General features: G+C 38.9%; 1 protein-coding gene across 9 annotated transcripts in view; it reads left to right on the top strand.

Annotated features, from left to right (window-relative positions):
• Nucleotides 1–307: 307 nt before the first annotated feature.
• LRCH2 (leucine rich repeats and calponin homology domain containing 2) overlaps nucleotides 308–26,069 on the top strand; it is a 37,788-nt gene continuing 12,026 nt past the window's right edge. For 2 of the 9 annotated variants that reach the window (XM_068205368.1, XM_068205364.1), the window contains exons 1-14: nucleotides 308–696; nucleotides 13,879–14,023; nucleotides 16,127–16,253; nucleotides 17,061–17,166; nucleotides 17,270–17,406; nucleotides 17,632–17,765; nucleotides 17,894–17,981; nucleotides 18,272–18,383; nucleotides 18,639–18,799; nucleotides 18,898–18,965; nucleotides 19,192–19,296; nucleotides 20,943–21,020; nucleotides 24,416–24,484; nucleotides 25,776–25,824. In XM_068205368.1, the coding sequence (XP_068061469.1) occupies nucleotides 417–696; nucleotides 13,879–14,023; nucleotides 16,127–16,253; nucleotides 17,061–17,166; nucleotides 17,270–17,406; nucleotides 17,632–17,765; nucleotides 17,894–17,981; nucleotides 18,272–18,383; nucleotides 18,639–18,799; nucleotides 18,898–18,965; nucleotides 19,192–19,296; nucleotides 20,943–21,020; nucleotides 24,416–24,484; nucleotides 25,776–25,824 (1,659 nt within the window). In that variant the 5' untranslated portion in view covers nucleotides 308–416. The remainder of the gene's footprint in view (nucleotides 697–13,878; nucleotides 14,024–16,126; nucleotides 16,254–17,060; nucleotides 17,167–17,269; nucleotides 17,407–17,631; nucleotides 17,766–17,893; nucleotides 17,982–18,271; nucleotides 18,384–18,638; nucleotides 18,800–18,897; nucleotides 18,966–19,191; nucleotides 19,297–20,942; nucleotides 21,021–24,415; nucleotides 24,485–25,775; nucleotides 25,825–26,069) is intronic. The other 7 variants (XM_068205371.1, XM_068205369.1, XM_068205363.1 and 4 more) reach the window with 6 other exon arrangements.

The following is a 26,069-nucleotide window of genomic DNA, read 5'->3' as shown; positions in this document are numbered from 1 at the left end:
TCCCCGCGTTCCTTCGGCTCCGAATCCTCCCCGCAGCCTCCCGAACGGCGCCCCCCGCGCCCGCCCCCGTCCCGGCTGCGGGACCCTCCCTCCCGGGCTTCCCCCGCTCCCGGGATGCCTCCACTGCTAAGAGGATCCCGGTCCCGGTCCCGGTCCCGGTCCCGATCCTATTCCCGTTCCCCACCCCGATCCCGCTCCCTCAGCTCCAGGCAGCGTCCCCTAGCGGCACACGAGCCCTCGGGCACACTGCCGTATGCCCCCTCAGGAAGCCCCGCCCTTCGGTGCCGCTGCCCCCGCGGATTGGTTGGCACAGCCGAGGGGCGCCGTGAAGCCCCGCCCTGTCCCGCGGCGCCCCCTGCGGGCCCCGCGGCGCCTGCGCAGCGGTCCCGGCTGTTGTTGTGGAGGGGCCGGTCAAGATGGCGGCCGGGCAGGGGGGCGGCAGCGGCAACAACGGCAGCGAGACCGGGACGGCGGCTGGGAGCGGAGCGGCGGGGCTCGGCATCCCCGCGCACCTCACTCTCTCCTTCTCGTCCGGGCCGCACTGGGGCGCAGCAGCTCTGCCGCAGTCGCACACGGTGCGCAGCCTGGAGCGGGCCCTGGAGGAGGCGGGCAGCTCGGGCATCCTGTGCCTGAGCGGGAGGAAGCTGCGCGACTTCCCCAGCAGCGGCTGCGACCTGAGCGACACCACGCAAGCAGGTGAGGGGGCCTGGCAGCGCCGGGCCGGGGCTGCGAGCGTCCTGCGGGGCCGCTGCGGGCCCGGCGCTGAGGGCGGGGGGCGTGGACCCGCTGTGGTGGCCGCTGGGGCTGGGCGGTGGCAGGTGCGGGCCCGAGTGCGGGGATGCAGCGGGAGGATCCGCGCGGTGGCAGGGAAGGGCTTGTGGGGGCAGTTGAGGGGGTGACACGGGAGCGGTCGCTGTGGGTGAGGAGCGGGGATTCCGCTGGGTGAGGGCAGTGTGGGACAGCGGGGAGGCTCCGCGTTTGGGTGGCTCTCCGTGCAGGCACCAGGCCGAGGTTTGGAGGATGTGAGGCTGCAATATCGGTGCTGCCCCGCTGGGCGCACTGGGGCCTGTTCTGCCTCGGGAGTGTGGGGCGAGCGTCCGTGCAGGCGTGGGCTGTGAGCGGGGCACGCTGAGCCTGCTGTATGCGAGGGGAGCGGGGGACCCGGAGGTGTCTGGAGAGGCGGGGGGCGAGCTCTGTGTGAGCGTGTGCGATAGCACAGGGGTGTGTGTAAGTGTGGAAGGGCATAAGGCTCTGTGTGTGTGTTATGTGTGCGGGGGCACAGGATTGTGCGGGCTGAAGGGCTCCCTGCACCGCTCGGCCGTGCGTGTCCGAGCTCACTGGTACTCGGTGTTCGGAGGGTGGAGGTCGCTGTCCCCCTGGGTACTGGGAGCAGAGCCGGCGTTATCGGTGTGCCCGGGCTGCCGGGTCCGGGGCTGTGCGGGGCAAACGGCTCCGTGCGCTGCGGGGGCAAGGTGCTGTGGTCTGTGTGCCTGCAGGGAAGAGGGGCGGTCTCAGGGAATCGGGCATTTGTCCCCTGTATCGGTTCATACGTGCCTTAAAGTGGGAATTGCAGTTAGTGTGTCCGGAGCAGGGTGTACAGGGTGAGGGGAGCGCTTGAGTTCGCACTCGTGGTAATGAGAGCTCCGTGTTGTGGTTGGGCTGTACCTTCAAGGGTGTCGGATTCCTTGCAGTAAAAGCTGTATCGCCTGGGGTATCGCGGTCCCCGCTCAGCAGGAAGGTGGTTCCAAGTGCGAGTGATATATGAGCATCCAGCAGTGAGTGTGGAGAGCTTGGTGTGTTCACTGTGTTGGATATCGTGAGTGTAGGCCTGGATTTTACCCAGACTTTTAGGTGAAGTAAATATGGAGGAATTTTTCTATACGGTTCCTGGAAAACAAAGCTACCTTTTCTACGGAGGTTCTCTCATATTGTGGCTCACCTCCATTTGCTTGTGGGGATTTTTGCTGCTGGGGTAGTTGCTGAAAATGGATAATTTTAAATAATGTCCTAGACATTATTTAAAATATTACTGAGAGGCCCAGGATCTTTTGTTCACAAATAGTAGTGGCTTTTGAAAATGTTGTTTGAGTGAATAGATGCTGTGGGGGTGTTTGTTTTGGGGCTTTTCTTTCCCCGTGGGTTATGAATAGCTGGCATATTGTTTGGAGTAGGAAACTGTCTATGGTGGTACCTCGAAATAAAAAGAGGTTCTATGAAATAATGAAAGCTGGAGTTTTCCTTGTAATAGCATAAAAATGTATTTAGCAATGTTGTCGGTCACTGTTTTGTGTAAATATTCAATAACCACTCAGAAAGAAAAAAGCATTGTAGGCATATAGGCAATCTGTTATTAAAAAGACTTTCTGTATCCTGGAGCATCAAGGGTCTGTACTTTTTGTTTACTTCTAATTATTTCTGTGTGCATTTTGGCAAGTTTTATTTTTTTTGTCCATTTATTTTGAATCTCAACATTTGAGTCAGAGCTGTCTACAGTGATCTTGTCTCTGTATTCTAGGATGTAGTAAAGCTCAGTCATTCCCATCAGGATTGTGTTGTTTTTGTGAATGGCAATGTGAAAATGTTTTAAGGGCTGTTTCTGGCAGAAATAGCTTTATTGCTTGGTGCTCTAAAATCCTGTACTGAAATAGTTGAACTGTGTCTATGTAAGTACCATCTCGGGAGAATTCTGATTTATTGTAGTCCTGGTTAATGAATGAATCCTGGTGAAATGCAAATTTTAGATGTCTTTCAAAAGATGCTTGTAAAAAAAGAGACCTGTCGTCAGTATTTTGACTTGATTTGTAGAAATTTTTGTCAAGTGGGTAAATGGTTTTCTGCTGATGAATCACGGACATCCTTGACTGTGTCAGTGTGGCCTGGAACTCCATGGGGAATTAGCAGCTGCCTCAGAGGCAGCAGTCATGCAGTAACTGGTATTTCTGTAGCAGTTATCCCTGTTTCACATGCAAATGTCCCCATGAACAAGGTTATAGGCTGAGGCATAGGAGAGGGGGGCTTGGGTCACAAATCTTTCAGGGTTTCACTTTCTGTTTTATGTCAGTGACTCTGACATAAATTCAATTCTGTGGTACTTGAAACAAATACTTTTAAAAAACAGTCTCTGGCCAGTGTGGATGTAAACAATTTATTTTCCATATCACCAGCCCTTAGGCAGTAGGATCTGCAGTGTTACTGTAAACCCAGAATATTCTATCTTTGTATCAGTAAAGTCAGCAAGAGCTATGTTGAAGCAAACTTCTGGTGATTTATCAAAAATGGCTTGGGATTTTATTTTGCATCTAACTTACATAAAGGCTTGCCAATACTTAATTTGCAAATACTGAGGCATACATTTTATATTTTAAATTATGTTTCTAAAGCATAGTGATCATATCTGGCTGTTTAGCTCTTCTTGTTTGGTTGGTTTTAACTGTGAATTGTCCTTGCAGCACTTTGGCCAGGAAATCCTTATTTTGTTATTTATCTGAATTTGTCTTCTGGCTGCCCAAACAGATCTTGTGTTGCTTTTAATGAACTTCTGAAGAGAAAATAAAATCATACTTCTTGAGATATCAAGAGATACCTTGCATATTCCAGTAATTTTATGTGTAACTTTGCTTCTGTCTATATGGACAGCATTAGGCCCCCTGGCAGTTAAGTAAATGAGTCTATCACATCAGTGTAATCACAGTCTTCTTAGCTGAAGAGTTGTGTGTTTGCTGTTATATTTTTTTAAAGATAGTTAAGTCTGACAATATAGCACAGGAACCCACGTCAACCCGTGTCTTTAGCAATTTTCCCCCTTTATAGTGAGCAGTTTTTCAGAAATGAATTTAGTAAATATGAAAGGTGCGTGACTGACAGCTCCAGAAAAGTGCAGTGGTGCCATCAGGTTTATTTGGTTATGGCTTTGTCACAACAGCTTCAATTCCCACCTCTTAATTATGAGGAAACTCCCAGGCAATTATAAGTTGTGAATAGATGCCTGTAAATAGATGAATGTTGAAATTTCTCCTTTCTCACCCTTGCTCCCTCCTTGTAGCATGGAGGAGTAACACCAGTGTATTCCAGTATGACTTGAGAGTGAGTCCTCCTGTCATGGCCAATACCAGGCTTGGCAAGGCATTGTTAGAGAGACCATTGCCATCCTTAGTTGCATGTCTTTGGCTTTTTTTACATCCTATTTCTGGCCCTTCAAAGGTATATTGTCATTCATGTGATTACAGATTAAACCCCCAAGGCTTAATACTGAATGTGAAATGCATAAGAATGTTAATTTATAATGCATTTCTGCCTCTACAGTATGGACTTCTAAACCAATTATATTTTCCTTTCTGAATAAAATTATTATTTCTGTTGGTGGAGCCAATGTTGATTAAATTGAGGACAACGATAACTGAAGAGCAGCAACAAATCCAATATTCAGCTAAAAATTAGCTTTCATATAGGATGTATATCCTAAATCTTGATTACATTCTGGAAATCAGACACATTGCAAAATGGGGTTTTTCAGTGGCATTTCGTTCAGATTTTAACAAAAAGAGGAACTCTGATTCTGTCTTTTTTTGGGGAGAGGGGCCAGTGTTTACGCTCTGAAATGCATCTGATGCAAAATCTGGATGTAACACAGTTTATAGACAATTATGGAAGCTTTCCGCAGTGTTCTCACAGCCAGTGTTTCAGCAAAGCAGAAATGAGCTGTGTGTGCTTGAGGCTTTCTTGCTGAGGGCCACTATTAAGGATCCTTGTTAAGGATACTTGGTGTGATGGGCAAGTTCAGTTCAGTGACTTGAAGTTAAAGAAGCTGATCATTACTATTTGCCTGCCTAAAAGGATTGTATTATGAAAAATATCACTTATCTCTTAATATTAAAAACCCCAATAAATGTAGTGTTACAGCCTTATCTGAAATACTGACCTACAAAAAACATGCAATATGTAATTTTTTGAGTTTTTACCATCTCCATCCATCACAATTAAATCTGCCATTGCATTGACTGTTTTTGTGTTTTGTAATATTCAACATCTAACGTCTGTAATAGTTCTGTGATCAATAAGGAACTTCTTTTGAGTTTCTACATGTTTCTACTTGTTACTGATTATTTGCAGAGGTGGCAAATAATTTAGATTGTGAATTGCTTTGCAAAACCTCGTACGATAAAGAATAATGAAGTACCTTTTGCTTTTTGAGATACTCTTTTTGGTGCAGTGTGTTTTCCCATTTAAGTTGTGCGACTTGGTTGGAACTGATTCAAAAGTACATACTCATATTCCCAGCAAGGCTAGCATTTAATGCTGAAATCTGTCCTTGGCAAAAAGGTAACTAAATCAGGGCTGAAGGCTGGAGTTCCACAGAAAATCTGAAGTTATTTGATACTTTTTTTTTTTTTTTTGTTTTGTTTTTTTTTTTTTGGTAATAAAATAGTGGAATGGCTGTGGGAAGAGACTTCTGAGTACATTTCTGTGGCTGTCCAACAGTCTGATGTTCATTGTTCTTCTGGCCTGGGTTTGTTTGCCACTTGCTAGGAGAAGGTGCTCCCAGGTCTAGAGGAGGTTGCACACTTCAGGTGAAAATAAAAAATAACTTCTTATACTCTGGTATAGAACTAAAATAATTTTGTGCTTGGCAGACATGATTATCACAATCGTGTTTCCAAGTGTCAATGAATAACTTCTGAAAAAGGGTTTGTGAAGTTAAAAGGCTTGAAGGAACCCTGAGCCCTGGCTCACTGGCAGCTGAGCAGCAGGTGTAACTGCACAGGGAGCAAATCCCCGGCCATCTGCGTGTTAAACCAAACACTCTTGCTGTTTGTCACTTCAGCACCGTTCCCTTAGGTGGAAGCAGGATGTAGTGACCAGAACTTATTCTGTTGAAGACTAAAGGTTTCTCAGAGTGTTTGCTTCAAGTTGTTACATGCAGGAATAAGATACACTGTAGAATGATTTTTGAGCTAAGAGAAGAGGCTGTGGCTGTTTTTAAATACTGCAACGAGGTCTGGCACGAGTAGGACAGAGTCAGTGGGAGGCACCAGCCAGTAAGAGCAGATGCTGATGTTGCTACAGCAGGGGCCTCCAGATCTCAGGAGAACATGCTGGAAGTGTTACTAGACCCTGTTCACTCAGTGTTCATGGACTGTTGGTTTACCCAGTTTCTTCAGGTTTTCTTCTGCTTTCATCTTAGTGCATTTGTCTTGTTCTCCAATGTTCTTTGTCTTCCAGCAGTCTAGCTTACTTCAAAAATGTTTCTAATCAGTTTATCCAGCAATAAGCCATTTTATCCATGCAAAAGATAATCAGTAGTAAACACTGATTACTGCAGATTGGTTGTAGCTTGTCTCATGTCTCTTTAGATTGTAAACTCGTCAGGACAAAGGCTTGGATGTGTGTTACTGGGCATACAGAGGCTGATGTAAGTCTTGGGAATTTTGTGTCTATTTTAGATATTCCTTAACAAACCCAGGCTTTGCTTCATTGCCAGATGAGGATTACATTCTCTTATATTACTTGTCTGTGAGACAGAAATTTGGAATTAAAAAATTTCGAAGCCAGAAAAGAAATTGTCAGCATTAAACCAATAAATGATGGTGAGTTTAAGTGGGAGGAAGATGCCCTGTGCTGTAATATGGCAGCTTAAGAAGTCTTGCTGACTTGTCAAGAAAATACTCTTTCTGGTAGTACAGTGTTTTAATAGCTATACTCTAGACTAAATACTGAAGTGCCAACACAAAGCTTCCAGTGGGATTTTCTGCTTACCAGTTCAAACTCTGAAAGATTTGTGGAGCCAAGACACCTTCAGTAATGGAGAGGAAAATAATCCTTGACATGAAGTAATGGATTATGCCCTTTTGACATTGTATGTGAATTTACACCTTCACGTGCTAGATTGAGGAGTGATCCTGGTGATGTGTTCTTTATTTTCCATTTAAATCATGCTGTGCTGAAATAGCTGAACACACTCCAGAGTAGGAGCACTGTGTTATCTTGTGTTGGAAATGTCCGGATCTTTCTAATGTTGCAATGTGGTGAAATATTCATCTGTTCATCTGTTGAGTTCATCCTCATGTTGCAAAATGTGGAATATGTAAAATTTTCTTGAGAAAGGATGTTCCTTAATCTTTGTGTACTTGCAAGCCTGCTTGGCAAGGAGGGAAATTTAATCCATGAAGCAAATAGCAACTAACAGGTAAGACCTAAGTGATGTCCAGGTGTTAAAAAAACAAATTACTGGTTTAAGAATTGCCTTGTTAAGATTTAGGGCTTGACAGGCTTCAGTGATCTCACATGTGGGAGGCATTTAACAAGGCTTGGGAAGAAGGATGTAACACTGAGAGTGGGCACAGGGAGTGCAGAACTTACAGGCCACAAGGACAGTTGGCAGAATCCCCAAGATAATTATGAAGCCTATAAAGCCAACTCAGTATCTCTGCTGAATCAGTTCTGAGTAGATAAAAGGTAATTTTGGCAGGGGGAGATCACAGCAGTGACTGATGGACCACAAACCCAAGAAACCCACTGACCCAAAGGAAAGAGACTGGGCACATGGACTAATTAGTGTGAGAAACAAGAGAGGTCCTTAGCTCATAGAAGATAGAATACTGATTGAAAAGTGAACTATGTAACTTGTAGCCAATGAACACTAATTCTTTTCTTTGCTAAAATGTATAAATAGTAATAAGTTTTGATAGTTAGTGTGCTTGACTTGCGGAATACCCCTGAGCACCCAGGCTTGCACAACTCTGAAATAAATATTCAGTGCCTCTCTCAAGTGTGCTTGTTGCACTTCAAGTAACAAATCTGATTTGTGTGGACAACACTGGCATTGCTGTGCAGCAGATCAGCACCAGCGTGCCCCCCATTTGTTCCAGCCTTTAGATCAGAGGTTCTGGTTTAGTTTTCTACTGGTAGAGATTTCAGAAAAAACCTCACTTACCTGAACCAACATGTGGTGAGCAGAGGCAGCTTGCATGAAAAACAAGAATTGCTTGAACCAAACTGCCAATTTAGACTTGTTCAGTGTAGGTGCACCCAGTATAGACTGGGAGACTGGGATTAGTGAGGGTGGGCTGGAATAGTGGGTTCCTTAAGGCTGCTTTGATTTCTGAGCCAGTGTGCTGGATCTCAGTTCTTTCTCCCTGTTAGCAGAAGTGTGAGAGACAGCCATTGGTCCATTGGTTCCAGTTACAGAAACAATTCTGTCATGGGGAAGAACTGTTCAGTCTGACACAGTGTTTTATTTTTTATTGAAGTCTTAAAAGTAGTAAAAGTGTATTTTTAAAAAGTATTTTATTTTTCTTCACAAGTGCTGATTAGCATGAAAAGCCAAGAACTCAGGTACTGTCAAAAGGAATTTCTGGTTGCTTGTACAACCTTTCCTCTGTACTTGATGAGAAAACTCAATTATGTGGTTGTGTACAGTTTATTTATTTGTCATTTTAATTGCACAGATCAAGTCTGTAACTAAACTTAGGGCAGGGATAACCATAAAGCACCTAGATCTTCACCTAGATTTCCTAGATCCTCATTTGTTGTATTTAGAATCGAAATACCATTTTGTTATCTGTTTGTAGTATCTTTTTTCAAACCAGAAGCTATTCCATGTTGTCAAATGCCCAGTTGAAAAAAAGTAAAAGCTGCTTGTAGCCACCTCTAGTCCTGGGAATGTTTCTTCTTTCATTTAAACAGTAGACTGCTTCTACTTGATTTGAGGATAAACAACAGATAAAAATCAAGTTAAATACTGCTACGTAAGCTTTTAAGAATAGACTTCAAATGTATATAGCTTTCCTTGACAATTTGTGGTCAGTTTAATTTTCTGAGAGCTACAGGGTTTTGGCAGGTATTCTCAGCTTCCTTACTGCACATAAGAACTGATGGGTGCTCAAATTGTTCTGTGTTGTCCTTCAGCATTGCTCTTGATGTTGGAGAGCAAATGCTGATTTGTATGTGAAATTCACAGTTTTGTAGATTTATGGTGCTGTAATTCTTGAACATTCTTTGCCAGTAAGTTCAAAATTTTTGGACTCCTTTGCAACTGAAATGATTGCTGTTTATATCACTATGGGAAATCTTTCTACATCTGGATGTATTTTAATTGTTCAGTACTTCGTTTTGCAACATAAGTAAGTCTGAAGAATTCTGGTTTTTATTATTTAATTATCCAGGCTTGTTTTTTCTTTGAAGGGAAAATTTTAAAACACTTCTGTCACTCTATCATGCATTAAGATTGGAACTGTGAAACTGCAAGTAGATATATAGAGTTTGAGGGAAATGCTAGAGGGACATCCCGTTTGAGGTGAGCTTGGGAAGCTGAAGAGTGCCTTTCTCCTGAGGCTTCTTCTCCAGTTTGTTAAGAAACTAAGAATAACCACAGAAATGACACTTAGCATGTACAAACCGATTTCATTGTTTATATAACAGAGCTTTCTTCAGTCAGTGATTTGTGGACATTGACAGCTTGTGCCTCCTGCAGATACCACATGCAGGTGTTTCTGTAGTGTTTGAGGCCACTTTTTTCTTCTCTGGAATCATCTTGCATCTGACAGACAAATGAGCTTTACCCATGTTCTGTGCAGTGATCTCAGGTTCATGTTTAGATTGACTAAAAGAGTATCTTTGGGATCAGGTCTGAACACTTTATTTTTAAGCATCTCTTGTCTTCTGTAGGATTAATTTTACAGTTACAACTGTTCTTAGATTTTGATTGGCTTAGGCTAAAGCATTGCTAGAAAAGCCTGCTAGGAAAATCTATCTGTGATGAGTTAGGAGAGCAGTTCTTGGTTTTGTGGGGTGAGGAATAGTGGGGGTTTTATGATCTAGTTTCTTAATACCATTTTGGAGCACAAGACTAACACCAAATCCTGGATCAGAAACATATTTTTATGAAAAATACTGTAATATCAAGATGAAGTTCACTGTAAATTTCCTAGCTGAGCCTTGTATTTCAAATTCAACATGTAGTGTATGTAATATGTGAATATGAAAGGAATTGTACTGATTTAAATAAAAGGCCATTCTGCTGTATCAGCATCTTCCTGATGGTAAGCAGTACTGCATCCTTAGGGAAAAGTGCAAAACCAAGGCAAATGTTATAGTAATGCTGCTTAAATACCTGGCTGCATACTGCTGTAACCTGACAGCTTGAGCTTTTTGTTTTCCCTCTTGATCATGACTTAAATCGATAGAAGATAACTTCTCACTTCTTATAGTTTCCCTTCCAGACTGATTTCCTAGAATTCTTTCCTTTTGGTCTTTCTATATATTGTTTTTTAATCATCATCTTATAGTAACTAAAGACTTTACTTTTTCTGTCAAAAAAAACCTAAAGGGCAACCTCTTCATATTTTTCTAGTTCCTAGTTCCTCTTTCAAATTTAACCTTAGTAATGGTGTACTTCTCACTTTCATTGCTCCTGCAGAGATAATGTATTGAAATACCCTGTGATTCATGAGCAGGTATGGGTAGTGTCTTCTGGTTAGTCCTCACTTAACACTCCCACTGAGAGTTTTCCAGTCTAAACTGGTTAAGCAAAGGATTCCTATAATCTCACTTCTAGAGGAGTTGTCAACCTAAATAATCTGTGGTTCTGCATTAGCAGCTTTCCTTGCTTCTCCTTGCTTCAACAAAAAGCTCTATTAACCCTTACAAAGCCATTCTCAAGTGCTAGCAGGTTGCTTTCAGGTGAGATGGAAGCTGTGTTGTTTATAGAGGAGCAGTCTATTCCTAAAGTTCCTTCCTTTTTTCAGACTGTGTTTTCTTGGTCATCTGTTGTATTATTAGTCTTCAAAAAGTACCTAAATTGCATATGTTTCATATCTACATTGTATTTACCATAATAGGCAATACTGTCTCATAAACTTCTTGATTGTTATAAAAACATTTTCAGAGTAGAAATCATTCTTCAGTTTGGATAAAAATAGCTTTACTTGATTTTAAAAAGCTGCAAATACATTCAATATGAGAATATTGTGGAAAACTATAGATACTCAAATCTTTATCTTCATAAAAATCTGGACCAACCCCTGGAGCTATTCCAATGCTGTTTTGCAATGATGGAATGAAAAAATTCTTGGAATAGTAGTCATGCTATCTCCCAGCTCTTTATTTACCTTTTTTTATTTTATTGTTGAGACATAGTGGGTGTTATTTCCTATTCTAATAGGATTTCTGGGTTTCATAATAAGAAAGTATAATCCTTGCCCCACAGTGTCTTCAAAGGCATTGTTTCCAGAGAAGTGGTTTCTACAGTAATACACAAATATGATGACCTCCTTACGTATTTTGATGTGCAGCTGTATGGGTTCTGTACCAGGGCGTACTGAGGTTCTCCAGCCAGTCTGTGCTGGTGTGATTTGTCTCAGGCCAGGCTGGAAACCACAGCTGGTTTATGTTCCCTGTAGGGTATTACACCCCTGGTCCACTCATCCAGAGCAGAGAGTTAATGCATCCTCTGCTTGTTGTCTGGCCTTGCCTCTAGATTTTATTTCTGCAGAAGAAAATAGCAAAGCTGTTTTTAACCTGGGACTTTCCAAGATGTGTAGTTGAGGTGTGGCTGGAAGCAAATACAGCGGCAAAATTTTTGTGCTGCCCTTGAGCCTTCTCATTCAGGTCTACAGTGCTGCTCCTGGGACCAGTGGCAGTAGGGTCAGATTCTGTCTTTTGTTTTCTGGACTAGATCTTTGTACCAGCCTTCAGTCACCTTTTCAGCTGCTGATAAAACCAAATCAGGAAGAGGCTTAAAGCTGGGTTTTTTTTTTTCAGAATGGAGCTGTATTAAAGACTTCAGCATGTGGTGGAGGTTGTAGAACTGGGCCAGAAATAAAACTGTGGGCATCTCTTGTGCATGCAGGGGTCACACTCTGCTGAATAATAGAACAAGAGAGGATTTGTTAAAGAAGGGTTTTGCAGAAAACTTTTGTGTGAAAGCTGTCATTTTTCGGTAACATTTTGAAAACTGATGTAGTGGAAAACAGAAAATGAGCTTCACTGGTTGTGAAAACTTTCTCAAGCATGCTAATTTTTTAATAAATTTTTTACGTTTTGTTGAGATGTTGAGTTTTAGTTAACTTTATTCAATTTTTCTCACAGTTCATTAGGAATGCCACTCCTTCAACCTAGGAATGTATTTTTCTGCCTCTTGCAGGTAGAGTTTACAGAATTCTGCATCAGCAACCCTGATTTTTAGGAAAACTTTGTGATACTTAAGCTTGAGAATGCTTGTTAGGAATAATGGAACGACAGCCAGATAGCACACAAAATTTCACATATTCTAGACTTCAAGAGGTAAAGTTAAAGCTACTGCCAAAAATAACTCCACAGGAAGATAGTGTTTCATTGTACCCAGTCCATTTTTTGTGCTGGTAACCTGCAGCACACAATGGAGGCCATTCCCTCTGCTCAGCACCCTGGTGTCCTGCATTCAGCCTGTTGTGTGCAGAATCATGGGTTGTTCTCTGTACAGCTTTCCTCTACCCTGCTGTCCTGCAGCTCACACTGGTGTGAACAGGGATCTGCCACAGGTGAGCCTTTATTCACACTGGGTGTCTGTCAGGGGAGGTCCTGGCTTTCATCTCATCCCTCCGGCTTGGTGCTGTCTTTGCACTTTCTGAAGGCACATTCTGTCCTGTTTGCCAGGTTGGTGATGAAGAAGCTAAGCAGTATTGATTCCAGTGTTGGCCCTGAGAAATGCTGCACGTAGCTGGTTTGCCAGTTAAACTTCAGGTTGTTGAGCTCTCTTTGAACCTGACAATGACTTGGAGCCAATTTTCCATCCCTTTTCTAGACTTTTTGCAGAACTGTTCATTCCAGTGATAATGTGATGGGAGCCAAGCAAAAACAGTTATTCCATGTGAGTGTTAAAAACTGAAATAGCAAGGGATCTGTATTACTTCTCTGTTAAAAGAGTTTGTTCAGCATTTCTGAGAAACCGCATCCTTTTGAAATGTCTTCGGTTGGCAGTCAGAGTTCCTTTCAGAAGACTAGGTAGTTGTTCTCAAGTAAATATCTCTTTTTTCCAAGGTAGTTTGGTGGACTCTTGATGGCACAGGTTTTGGTAGTTTAGCTCATAATTTCTGGGATTCTTGGGTCACATTTCATTTGTATTTTCTGGTTCTTTTCAAGGTTTTATATAGTCAGAGGTGCTGTGCATTTTGGTAATGCTCTGTTTTGTCATAACTCCTGCATGCAGATTTGCATAATGCAGTCAGGCATTGTCAGAATAACTCTAGCTCAAGAATTGTGTTTCCGCAGTCAAAGATCTCTCCTCCTTCTGCTTTTAGACCAGGCTAAATTGCATCTTGATTTTTATATATAATACCTGTGGCATTGGTTTTTGCAATTTTATCCTCTTTTAGTTAAGTTACAAAATGTGTATCTGGAGAATGTCAGTTACTGTGTAAGAGTGCTTTGGGAACTTGGCTTTAGCATTGCGGATACATTGTACAACGACATTGGGTTCTAATGTAGCTGTCAAACAGAAGAAATAACTTTGAGTTTTTACCTTGATTTACTGTTGTGCCTAAAGTTGGAGGGGAAGAAACCCAAGAATTGCACAGAACAAAGACATGATAGAGGAGGGACAATCATAATTGATATTCAGTGTCATTGTAACTGTAACTATCTAGTAGGAAATGTATTTGTGAATTCCTGTCACTCTTCTGCTTTCTGTTGTAATTGCATATTGAGCAATAATATTTTAGTTTTTTAAGGCTCTTTTGTGTATTAATTATATGGGGTAGCATCTGGTAAAACTGAATTATTTCACACTTCTTGCAACACTTAATTTTTAGGAGCATGACAAGAATAACAGTGGGTACTTTTATCTCCTCTTGCTGCAGGGAAAGTCTTGATTAAAAATGGGATTTTTTTTCTGTTTGCTTCTAGATCTTTCAAAGAACAGATTTACTGAAATTCCTCCTGATGTCTGGTTGTTTGCACCACTGGAAACTTTAAATTTGTATCACAACTGCCTCAAATCCATTCCAGAATCTATTAAAAACCTGCAAATGCTAACCTACCTTAACATTAGGTGAGTAATGGTGGTTGGTTTTGGTCTTTATTTAACATACCTCCTTAGAGAGTTGGCATTTTGCTTCATCAGGTCATTGTGTTTGCAGAGTTTTCTTTGTTTCTGATGTTATATAGACAGACAGTGTTCAGAAACCACAGCTATAAAAATTTGCTCTTATCAAGAGGCTAAATTACTCTGGCCAGAAAGTCCTGCTCATTTTGTACATTATTTACATTCACTGCTGTAGTGCTCTTTTTAAACTTGGAAAACATTTGGCTGGATTTTCTCACTGGAACAGAAGATGGATATGAGCTCTGGAAGGAGAGGTAATCTAGAAAACTCTCCTGACCCTGTTTTCCACAATACTCCTTGTTTCTGATATTAGCTGCATCAAATCCAAAGCAGTTTTCTCAGTTAAAAGCTATTTAAATCCTCAAAACCTCCTGTGTGTCTCAAAATCTGCAAATACCAATTCTTATAGTACTAATTCATAAGTAAGATGCTCTGTCACAACTTTAAAGAGGATTAATATGATATAAAACCGCAGTATTTTCTGAAAGAAATATGCCCTAACTTTCTTCAGCATCAACCTATTTCTCTTTTGATGGTGCTTGAGGTGCTGAATACATTTCTTTACACAGAAACTGTGTCGTTCTAACTCTTCTTTCAAGAGTCAATTCTCCCGATGATCCTTTGCCAAACTGTGCTTTGTCTTCATTTCTGTGCTCCTGTCTAAGGACTGATTTTGCAGTGCAGGAACGTGTGGGCTGTAGCATTGGAGAACAGGCTAAAATCCTGCCTTCCTAGCTCAGGTGCTTTGTTAAAGGAGAAAACCACATTCTAATTTGGGCTTCAGGTGGTGGAAGAAATGTATTGTGCATTTCATAGTAAAGCAGGCAGCTCCTAAAAAACCTGAAAAAACCAGAGGAAATCTATGTAAGTGACATGAATGACTGCTTCATTGCCACATTTTTATAGTCACTTCAAAAAAAGTTTACTTGCATATTATATTTTTGTTTCTCATGCCCTCAGCCAAAAAAAGCCTGGCATATCTGACTGAAATGCAACTTAAAAAGAGACTTAATGCATATCTATATAAATAACTTTTCTGTATTGTTCACTCAGAATTTAACAGAATTAATACATTGCTTCTTTAAATGTACTGTTAGAAATTTCCTAAATTTCTGCAGTTCAGTGAACTGTAATGATAGAGAAAATACTAAAAAAACTCCAAGATTTTTAGATTATGAAAACAGTGCTCTGACTTTCTATCAACTAAGCACTAAAACTTCTAGTATTTTTCTTAATGTAGTATGAACCCAAGTATCAGCACTTAAAAGTAACTTTTTTGTCAAAAATAGAGCTAGGTCTACCTAAATCAACAGCAAATGCTGAATTTTATTTTTTTACTTTTACATGTGAAAGGAATCGCTTTCATATCACATCTGAACAAGCTTGTTTCCCAATGACTTTTTAAAATGTACCTTATTAGAAACCTTTTAGGTGCTTCTGGCAGTGGAAGTCCATCAGTGTGGGTCATTTTTCAATGTAGATTTAAATCCAGTAGTGGATTGCAGTGTATTTCATGTGCACAAAGCAGATACACATGCATGCAGCTGGAAAATAATATACACAGAAGGAATACATTTTAATTAAGACTTGCTTTCCAGCCTGTTGCTCAGCAAAATAATTAAATGTTTAGGGCTTTTTGGGATGGCTCAGGAGGGTCACAACAACATGACATGAGAAGCAATATAAGTAATATAAAGTTCTGACTTGGCAGACTGTCAGATCAGGTGATTCTTCTGAAGGTGCCAGGAGGATAAAAGCAAGTGTCAAACATTATTTCTTTTAACAGATTTCTCTGTACATTTTCGTATTAGTTTCTGCCCTAGTACATCTTCATTTCATTCATCACGTAAAATGGGGATCTAAAATTCATACCTGAAATAGGCTGTATCTGATAAGGAATTTGTGATGGACCCTGTAGATGAAATTGTAATAGATGGAGAACGTGATCTGGGATGGGAGAAAAGTTGTACCATATTCATCTCAGACTCCCTGAGAGCTATATAAGAGATTATAATTCAGCCTTTCTTGTCCCTTTTTCTTTCTTTCAAGTCGAAATCTTTTGTCAACATTGCCAAAATACCTGTTTGATCTCCCACTGAAAGTTCTAGTTGTCAGTAATAACAAGCTGGTCTCCATTCCAGAAGAAATTGGAAAGTTGAGAGATCTAATGGAGTTGGTAAGTACAACTGAATCTTTGTAGTAAGTACACTTATAAGCACTATATATATATCATATATTCATTATATATTCAGTATAATAAATTGTAAAAATATAGAACTACAACATTTAAATTTAGTTACTGTGTTTTATTGATTTTTTTGGTTTATTTTTCAAGGTTGTCAAACCCAGAATTGCACGCTTGATGGTGATTAAGGACATAGTAGAGAGTTTCATTCCAATACCTGTGATATACCTATTTAGAACATAAGAAGGCTGGAAAGACTCTGTGATTGTTCAAACACTCTGGTCTACATAAATTAATATTAAATTAGTGTCAGAAATGGCTGTAGTCTGTGTTCATTTGATGCAGCTTTGTCATCCTCTAGTGCTTGCATCCAAAAAGCTGGAGCCTGCTATTGCTGTCTGTACATTTTTTAGTTTCATGAGTTGGTGCAAGGTTTATTAAGGAAAAAGAATTTTTAGAAGAGGAGCAGAATGCCAGTCAATTGCCAGCAATAGCACAAAACGTTTTTGACAGATCTGGGAACTACACCAGGAACTCCTGATTCCTAAGCTACAGTATTAATTTCAAACCCAGTATTTCATCATTCATTGATTTAACTTCTTGAATTGAATCTCTGGAATCATTAAATACTTTAAAAAACAGCAAGGTCTGTTGTGGTACATCTTCTCCATGGAAAATCCAAGATAGTTGAATTTCTTTTCTTTTAATAGTGTGTTTTATAATAGTTTTGATCACAGTATTCCTCTGTGTAATTTCATTTAAGGTGTTCAGTTGATTTATTAATTATATCTTTCTCAGGATATTAGCTGTAATGAACTTCAGGTTCTTCCCCAGCAAATAGGAAAATTGCAGTCACTTAGAGAATTGAACATAAGAAGAAATAATCTCCATATGTTGCCAGATGGTGAGCTACTCATCTTCTTTCCATTGATGTAGGCAAATTAGGTAAAGTGTTAAGAAGATAACTGATTCTTTTTTTGTTTGTTTGCTTTTTTTCCTGAATGCAGAATTAGGAGACCTTCCCTTGGTAAAGCTGGATTTTTCTTGTAATAAAATTACAGAAATTCCCATTTGTTACACAAAGTTACGTCACTTACAAGTTATAGTTTTGGATAACAATCCAATGCAGATACCACCAGCACAGGTTAGTATTAAACCACACAAGTACAGAAATTTTCATTAGGATCTTAGAGGAAGCTCTTTTAAGTTATACCAATGAAATTTTCTCTTCTTTTAGCTGTATTTCTTGTATTTCTCCTTTTGGAGTGTTGTGTCTGTAAGTGCAGTGCAGCAGGTATTTCATGGGGTGTATTCTCAGCAGACATACTGTATAATTAAGAGTTCTTTTTGTTCCTGTGTTTCCCAACAGATATGCTTAAAGGGCAAAGTACATATATTTAAATTCCTCAGTATTCAGGCGTGCCTCAGAATAGATAAAAAACCAGATTCTTTGGATCTTCCATCATTAGGTAAACAAATCCCCTCCCAGCCACTCACAGACAGGTGAGTAGTGGGGTTTTTGAGTATAGTGAACATATCTTGAAAAGGATGTTTATTTTCTTATGGAAAGTGAAACTGCTGTTTTTTTCTTTCTTGTGCGGGTTTTTTGTGTGTTGTTTTTCTTAATGAAGCATGGAGGACTTTTATCCCAATAAAAACCACGGACCAGACTCTGGCATTGGAAGTGATAATGGAGATAAAAGGTTGTCCACTACAGAAGTGAGTATTTTTTCACTGTTGAATTTGTAATTTCTGATTTTTTAGAACTTCTTCCTTTGTATTTTATATCCTTAGAGAAGTACTTCAGTAAGTTGCATTTAATATTCTTTCAATATGTGTACAGTTGAATTTAAACCCTTAGACTGCCACATCAGATACAAATTACTTATGTATTTCTTTAACTTTTCGGGTTAAGGTTGATTTTAATTAATACAATATGATGGGAATATAGGAAATCATATAATACCATTTCCATGTCAGTTCTGCACTAAACATGAGTGTCTTTGCAGCCATCTGATGATGATACAATCAGCCTTCACTCCCAGGTATCAGAATCAACAAGGGAACAGACATTAAGGAATGACAGTCACGTAATGGGAAGTAAACTGGATCCACAGAAAGGTAATACCAGTTGTGCATTTGTTGTTTTAGGTAACAGAGATACTTTGCTTAGGTAATCTAATGTAGGAAGATGGCACAAAATTACAGGATCATGTGTTGGTGTTGTATTTTCATCAGTTTAGAAAAAAATGTAATAATAACAAGCAGAAAAGGCTTGAGAGAAAGGAAAAAAAATATTATTTCTAGCTTAAGAAGGCACAGTTTTCTATGTTTTATCTTTATCTGACATTTTTCATAAGTACGTATTTCTCTCAGGAATAACATTTGGTCAAGAGAATTGTTTCAATGTCTTTCCTGTTCTTCATAAATCCTCCCCAGACCAGGAGGTGTTTGACTACATTGATCCCAATGCAGAGGAGGGAGCTCTTCCTGAGCAGGGAGATGCACAGATTGGCCCCCTGCTCTCCTATGTCAAGGTATCAGAGACTAACAAAAGAAAAACTGTTGAGTAACCTTGATTTTTTTTTCCCCTCCTTAATTCAATTCTAACTTTTATTTTTCCATTTTGCTGAAGGAACGGGGAAAACATCTTGAGAAATTCCAGAAAATAGAACAAAATGAGGACTGGAGAGATGAAAGAAGGTAAGTCTTCTTAATATTTTTGAGTAGATTTTACTAGTAGTGGCAGGGGTGATAGTGGGTTTTTTTTAAGCTCCCTGCATATGGAAGAAAGAATTCTCATATTGAACAGAGTGTTCCTCTTGGACAGAGAATAAACTTGCAGGAAGCACTGCTTAGTTACTGCCATAATGAGCCATTTCTGTTTCCTCACTGAAGTCAGGCAGTTCACTAATGTTTAATTTTTCAGACTTCAGAAACAACAGCTGCTGGCTGAAGATGATGATGAACTCAAAGAAGTGACTGACTTGAGAAAAATAGCAGCTCAGTTGTTGCAGCAAGAACAAAAACACAGGTATAACAATATTAGTTAAAATAACTTCTGTTACAATTAATTTATTCTTTAACCTCTCTTATACCCAAAAGCTTTTGACACCTTATTTTGAGAACAGTTTTGTCCAGATGCTAAAGAGTGAAGTGATGGACTCTGTCAAGATACCTGTCCTGTGTTTCTTGTCTGAATTACACAACTTCCCTACAGTTTGTTTGCGACTGGTCATTTTTATTCAGATACAAGCTAATTTAGGTCATACTTCCTTCAGTCCATATCCTGTGGACTGAAGGGGAAATTAGTTTTAACATTATCATGTCTAATGACAATATCTATGGATAAAAATAGATCATTTCAACTGCCTGCCTTTCTCTACTTCATTATGGGCATCTCAACAGAATCTTGAAAAGGAGTCATGGAACAAGCAGCAGATTAAAGGAATGTAATAGAACAAGTTAGCAACTGTGTAAAATGAAGAACAAGAAGGAATAGCCGGAGTCACATAGAAGTGGCCAGACTGGCAGAGGAACAGTTTCTGTACTGTTCTTTAACAAGCAGGCAAATACTGTAAGGTACTTCTAGAGTAAGCTCCTCTGAGAGGTGACGGTTGTATTTAATAGTAGTTCATTAACTAAAATAGTTCATAACACTCATTCAGTATCTCACAGTAATAGATGTAAGTTCATACCAACTTAAATACTATGTTCTTTTCTTTCAATTTTCTGTGTAATTATGATACTCTGCTGCTTTGCTTTTAAGATGGTTGAAATACACATGAAGCCCTCAGAGAAACTGAGATCTCAATACTATGAATTACAGGGTCTTAAAAATTCACCAGCATTTTATATTAGGTGAATAGAGTAACAGTAGTGTTCATGTGTGAAAGATAAAATAAGTTTTGCTTAGAACTCCAAGCCCTGAATTCAAGAATTGGTTGTTCACAGGGAGGGGAAAAATAGGAATGGAATGTTAATGCTAGGATATTCTCCGTACCTAACGTACTGCGAATAAGGCCAAGAATGCATCATTTTCTCCTATTAAGGAAGAGAGAATGAGGGTGTTTTCCTCATATTAGGTTTTAATATGATGGTTATTTTATATGTTGCATGAGGCTCTTGTTTAATTACGTATTTCCTGGTTATCTAATGATTTGAAATGCCAAACCACTCTTCTTCTGGAGTACTGCAATTTGAATTTTACTTGTCATATATTGTTGTGTCTTAATGCAGTGGTCTTGCTAATTGTTCTGCTTTGTCTTGAATTATGCAGATGTGCAATCTTAATAGTTCTTAAGTTTTACATCTTAGTTTAGCATTTATATATTAAAGTTGGCTTATGTATCTTTAGGTACATGAGCTCAAAATCTCCTCTAACAGAAAATTTAGCCCTGACTGGCAATAAGAATATTATTTAGCATTTTGTGAAGATACTTCTATGCTTATTTGTGGAAAATGTGGTCAATCAGTGAACAGAATCCTCATGGAAATTAAGCATCACAAAATAACTCCTTACTAATCACATTTCTGTTTGTTCAGTGTATGTTTTTGTAATATTATGCAGTCTCCTCTCCTTTTGCTTGCTATGCTAATGACTTCCCTGTCCTCTCCCATCAACCTATCCTGCTTCTTCCTTCCGTCTTTGACTTTGGTGTGCATGAAATGTGAATGCAGACGAAGGCCACTAAGCTATAGAACTTCATTCAGTGAAAAGCTCTTCCAGAGGACCAGGGCGGCAGGACGTGCATCAAGGTATAAAGACTTAAAATGTGGACAAAAGAAATGCTCTTGGCCATTTCTTGAACAAACACAGTTAAAGAGATTGGTTGAGTTAGCCTAAGATGTTTTGTTATCAAAAACAGTTTGCAATATTTGTTCTTTAGGATGAAATATTAATTAAGAAAAATATTTAATTAGGCAATTCTTCAAAGAACACTTTGAGTCCAAACCTAAAAGCTTTGATTTTTCTTTTAAGTATACAACCTCAGATACAGTACCTCATGCAAAGTGCTGCTTTTACTTTTTTGGGATTTTGTTTGGTGTTTTTGTGTTGTTTGTTTGATAGTTTGGTTTTAAAGTGATCATTTTCAAGGTAGCATGACCAGAGATAATTTGTTTTGCATTTGACCCATGGTGGAAGTATTTGTAATATACAAACCTCACTGGTAACATAAAATTGGAGTAAAGTGTAGACTATACTCAAACATGTAAGTGTTGAATGAAGTGATTTCAGACTTGGTTACCTTATAAATTGAAGCTCTGCAACTTAGTCTGGATACTCCTTGTCTTTTTCAAAAGACAGTAGAGTAGTTTAGATTAAATAATTTTCATTGGTTCCAAATGAACCTGTTTGAATTTGCATCACAGTTAAGTCTGGGTTTTTACCTGGCAGCAGTGATGTCCTAAAACTGTCTAAGTCCAGAAGAGCACAGCTTCAGTCACAAAGCAGAGCCAATGTGAAATCAGTGGACTGCTCTGGAACGAGTTGAAAATAAATCACCTTTGTCTCACTGCACAGGATTTCTAGTGTCTTTTTACACTTTAGAGTATCAACGTAGTACTTGCTTGTCTAAACTTGAAGATAGCTAACCTTAAAATAGCAGTACCATTTTCACTTCATTTGTCTGTTAATCATTGTTATGTTTGCACAAAATCTGAAAGTATAAGTTGCTGAGAAGAGATTCCACTCTTTAAATCCTGAAACTTGAGAAAATATTTTCCAATCTTTGTTGGTCTTGCCATTGCATTTCTCTCTCAAGCACTTAAGAGTAGATGCTGTGGTTGCATAATATAGAAGTAGAATATATAAATGTGGTGTTGAGTAATTTATATTTTAAAAATTGTGTGAGTTTTAGAACACTTTAAGAGGATTAGTTTGTGTATTACCTCTGTAACAATGGAATTGTTGTGATTTGTAGGAATCATAACTAGGAAATTAATTGCAGTTCTAGCTCAGTTATCCTATGCAGGTTCTTAGTTCATGAATCAGTCAGGACATCAGTATTTGGCCTGATAATTGACCTATACAATAAAGATTTGGGTTTGATGAGTGATGACATGAGTGACAACAGTTGCTGAAATTATTGGTGGACTATCAACACCACACTTGAATGTAACTTCTGAACTTGAACTACTTCTACTTTCATGTTACATACTCTGCTTTGTATTGTATTTCCTGGAAGACAGTAATTAATGTACCTGCAGTGATTCCCCCTGAACCCCTTTCAGCTGAACGAATTATTTTGCCAATTGTCTGCAATTTAGTAGATTCAGATGAATTTTTTCACTATTTTCTTTAGTTAAAATCTTTCAAGTTTATTATTCCACAGGAAATTGAGATTTCTGTGACTGGGCTTGCAACATGTCAGATACTGAACTTGCTGTTACTTCCCCATCTATATTCTTCAGTTTTAAAACAGGAGCTTTCAAAAATTACTGGCTTTGTTTTAGGAAGTGTAAGAATATACTTTGTTTAAATAATTTTAGTTCATGATGAACTCAGTCATTAATTATATACATGTTGCACTGAAATGGTGAAAAGTAGATGAAAATTGTATGTATATATGTGTTAGAATTAACTTGAATGGTTTTTCCTTGTGTTTCATATAATAAGTATAGAAAAGGAATAGCCTGTATTATCTACAATCATTGCATTTACACTACAATGTCAGTGCAAGTCTGCAAGTGTTGCATTAAACTGAGTCTAATTTTTTTTTACTTGTAATTTTTGTTTGCTACGAAGTCTCACTGAATTTCTCATTGCTTTCAGTTGAAGATAAAGCTAGATTAAACAGGGGTTCTCTGTAAAAAGTAATGACTTTTAAATAACATGTTTATATTCTGGATTGATAACCCATGATATTATCTTGGTTACTGTTTTTTCAGGCTGTAGTATAAATTAATTCTGGGATGCCCCTTCAATCTTGGTTTCTGAACACAAAATAGAGGAAGCAGATGCTACAGACTGAGTGCCGCAGGCATTTACAGGCTTAACTTTTACAGGCTTTAACTTTTACAGACATTTACAGGTTTACAGGCTTAACCTCTCATAAACTGAGGGTCACACAATGAGAGGTTTATACTGCATATGAGATTACTGAGCTCAAAGTTATCACAGTAATCAGAGAAGTTTGTTTGAAAAATCATCAGTCATTTAAAGTAAATGGCTGTGCTGCACTGCATAATGGTAAAGAAATATAAAAAGGGGCCTACTGTTTTACTTTCTTCCATGGAATAATTGGTTGTGTTCTGATTCTTAATACATTCTAGTTCTCAATATAATTCTGTGTAAATATACGTCCACCACACTTCTGCATATGGAGTCAGTGTCAAAGTGTAATATTGCTACCTTCAAGAGTTCAGAATTTTTCACTTAAGGTCAAGATGATGCTTACTTGAAAACATTTAGTTTTAAGTGTTACTGATAATTTTATTTTTAATACTTAACACATCCATAAGAAGTCGTATCATCTTCCTGTGTACATACACACATGTAGTATGCATTTGCTCCAGATGAAAACACCTTTCTGAATCTTTGTAAGTAATCTTTTTTGGTTGTTTACCATTTAGGAAAATGGAATTTCCATTAAATTCTGCATTAAAATTTTCATTTTGTTCTTAACCTGTGTTTCTTAATTTTCTACCTCACCTTTTTACCTACATTTCCTTTGCACTTGCAGTGTTTCTTTCTCAGCCACTTTCTCATCTGTCCTTCCTGACTGACTTTTTTGTGCTCAGTCTATCTCTATCCTTTCTGGTCTGCTTTAGGTTGACTCTCTTTTGTCTTCTAATTTTAGGGAACAGTGCGGCTTTTTGTGTTGAGAGCAGCATCACTTTACACAGGTGTGAGATCAGTTGAAATAGTATCTATTTAGGGAGAAAAATAAGAGGAGACTTCATTTTGGTTTGAGTTACCACCAAGTTTTGCTTCCTTAAAATACAGAACTTGAAATACTTCAAGAGCTGGAAATTATACTCGTAATTCAAATGGGAGCAGGAATGCTCTTGGATTTCATATGTGTTCACACATTTTAGTTTTATGGAAGATGCCATTTAATGCTCAAAACTTTTTTATTTTCAGGAAATGTGATGCAGTAAAAGTAACATATTCTAAGAAAATTGTTTTAAATACCTTTTTTTTTCCCTAGGCTTCTTAATCATTCAGTTTCAGTAAACACAAGGAACAGGCCAAAGCAGCCAATGGAATCTGAAAAATGGTATTGATATACTTAAATATATCACAGCTTTCAATCTTTTATTACTTTCATTGTTGTTTATTGTGTTACTACTGCCATCTTCTGTCATAACGCTTTTAAAAGTTCATGATGAAATTGAAGCTACAAGAGTAATCTATTCTTGAGCTTCTTTCTTTCAGATTAATATAAAAATCTGTTCTTCTGGGCATTTAGGAAAGTAGATGTCATACAGAAACAAATTTGTAGGTTTGATTATGGCAGCAATTCATTTATGTTTCAGACCTCTAATTTCAGTGTGGAAAGTTGTAGCTCCTCCCACAGGTGATGGCGCTGTGCAGATGTCTTATCCTATGTTACACAAGATGTCACTGGAACTGTGCTTGGACATCTAAATTTTCCTCCTTGCAAGTTCTTTTGTGCTGTTAAGAGCTGTTGGAAAAGCGGTGCTGGGAGTTCAGCCTACAACACCTTTATTGTTTGTGGAGGATGTGTTACTGAGGAATCCACTGTCTGCAGGAGCTGTACTTAGGCTTTTTATTTGAATTAAAAACAAAGCAAAACACCCATACACAAAACAAAGGGAAAAAAATAACCAAACCCAGAAACCATCAATAATCTAAAATAAGCAAAGCCTTTTCTTTAGGGAACTGGGAAATGTCCAGACCTGTGTGGAGAGAAAAAAGCTGTAACTGCTGTTGGTGCTGGATAGCAGTGGGGTGGGAAGCATCTTGACCCAGTGGAGCTCCTTCAGTGTGACACACCCTACTTTGGCTATCTCCCCTCTCAGTGGTACCTGTGGTTTTGCAGAGCTGGCTGCACACGTGTCCTGTGGTTGTGTGACTCATGCTGCAGCTGTTACTTGGAACCTTCTAGGCCTTGCTTACTTACCACAGATTCTCTGTGAGTTGCTGTCACCTATTCAAGTGTACACCTCAGTTAGGCTTCTTTATTAGAGAAGGGAAGAATTAAATTTGCCTTTTCTTTTTTTGTTAATGAAACAGGCAGTTCTGAGATGTAAAACCAAAACAAACTAAAAAATTCAAAATCAGTTTTATCTGAATAAAAGTACTATAGTGTGGAAGACCCATTGTCAAGTTATGTTAAAGGAGAGTGAAATATGATTTCAGATTTTAGTTAAATGGTCATACCTTGAAGCCACATTGTGACATCTTATACAGATGGCAGAAAAATACTGTAGTGCTGTGGAAAAGCCACTTTTTAAGAGTTCACTTTTTTGATATTTTCAAGTAACTTGTTTTAAAGTACACAAAAAAGTAGTGTGCTTCATAATACCTTTCATCTTACTTTTTAGTGTTTCAACAAATGAAGTGAATTCCTCAGTGTTCCCATACAGCTGGCAGGTAAATATTCAAATGTAAATGTGGTGGTTTAATATTGCAGTGATTTTGTTGTTGTTTTCTTGATTTTGTCTCTATGGCAGAAAACTTCTTGCATTCTTCTGATTGCTTATACACATAGTTCTTGAAGGTGTCTTAATTGTGATGGAAAATATAAACTGTTTGGAGAGCTTATGCCTCAATTTGACTTGTTTGTAATTGAGGCCATTTGTTTTAAAAGCATGTGGTACCAGCTTTAACGTCTTGAA

Source organism: Anomalospiza imberbis, chromosome 14, assembly GCF_031753505.1.
Source record: "Anomalospiza imberbis isolate Cuckoo-Finch-1a 21T00152 chromosome 14, ASM3175350v1, whole genome shotgun sequence".
NCBI classification, from domain to species: domain Eukaryota; kingdom Metazoa; phylum Chordata; class Aves; order Passeriformes; family Viduidae; genus Anomalospiza; species Anomalospiza imberbis.
The sequence above is the reverse complement of the archived record's forward strand: the minus strand, read 5'-3'. Positions and strand labels throughout refer to the sequence as shown.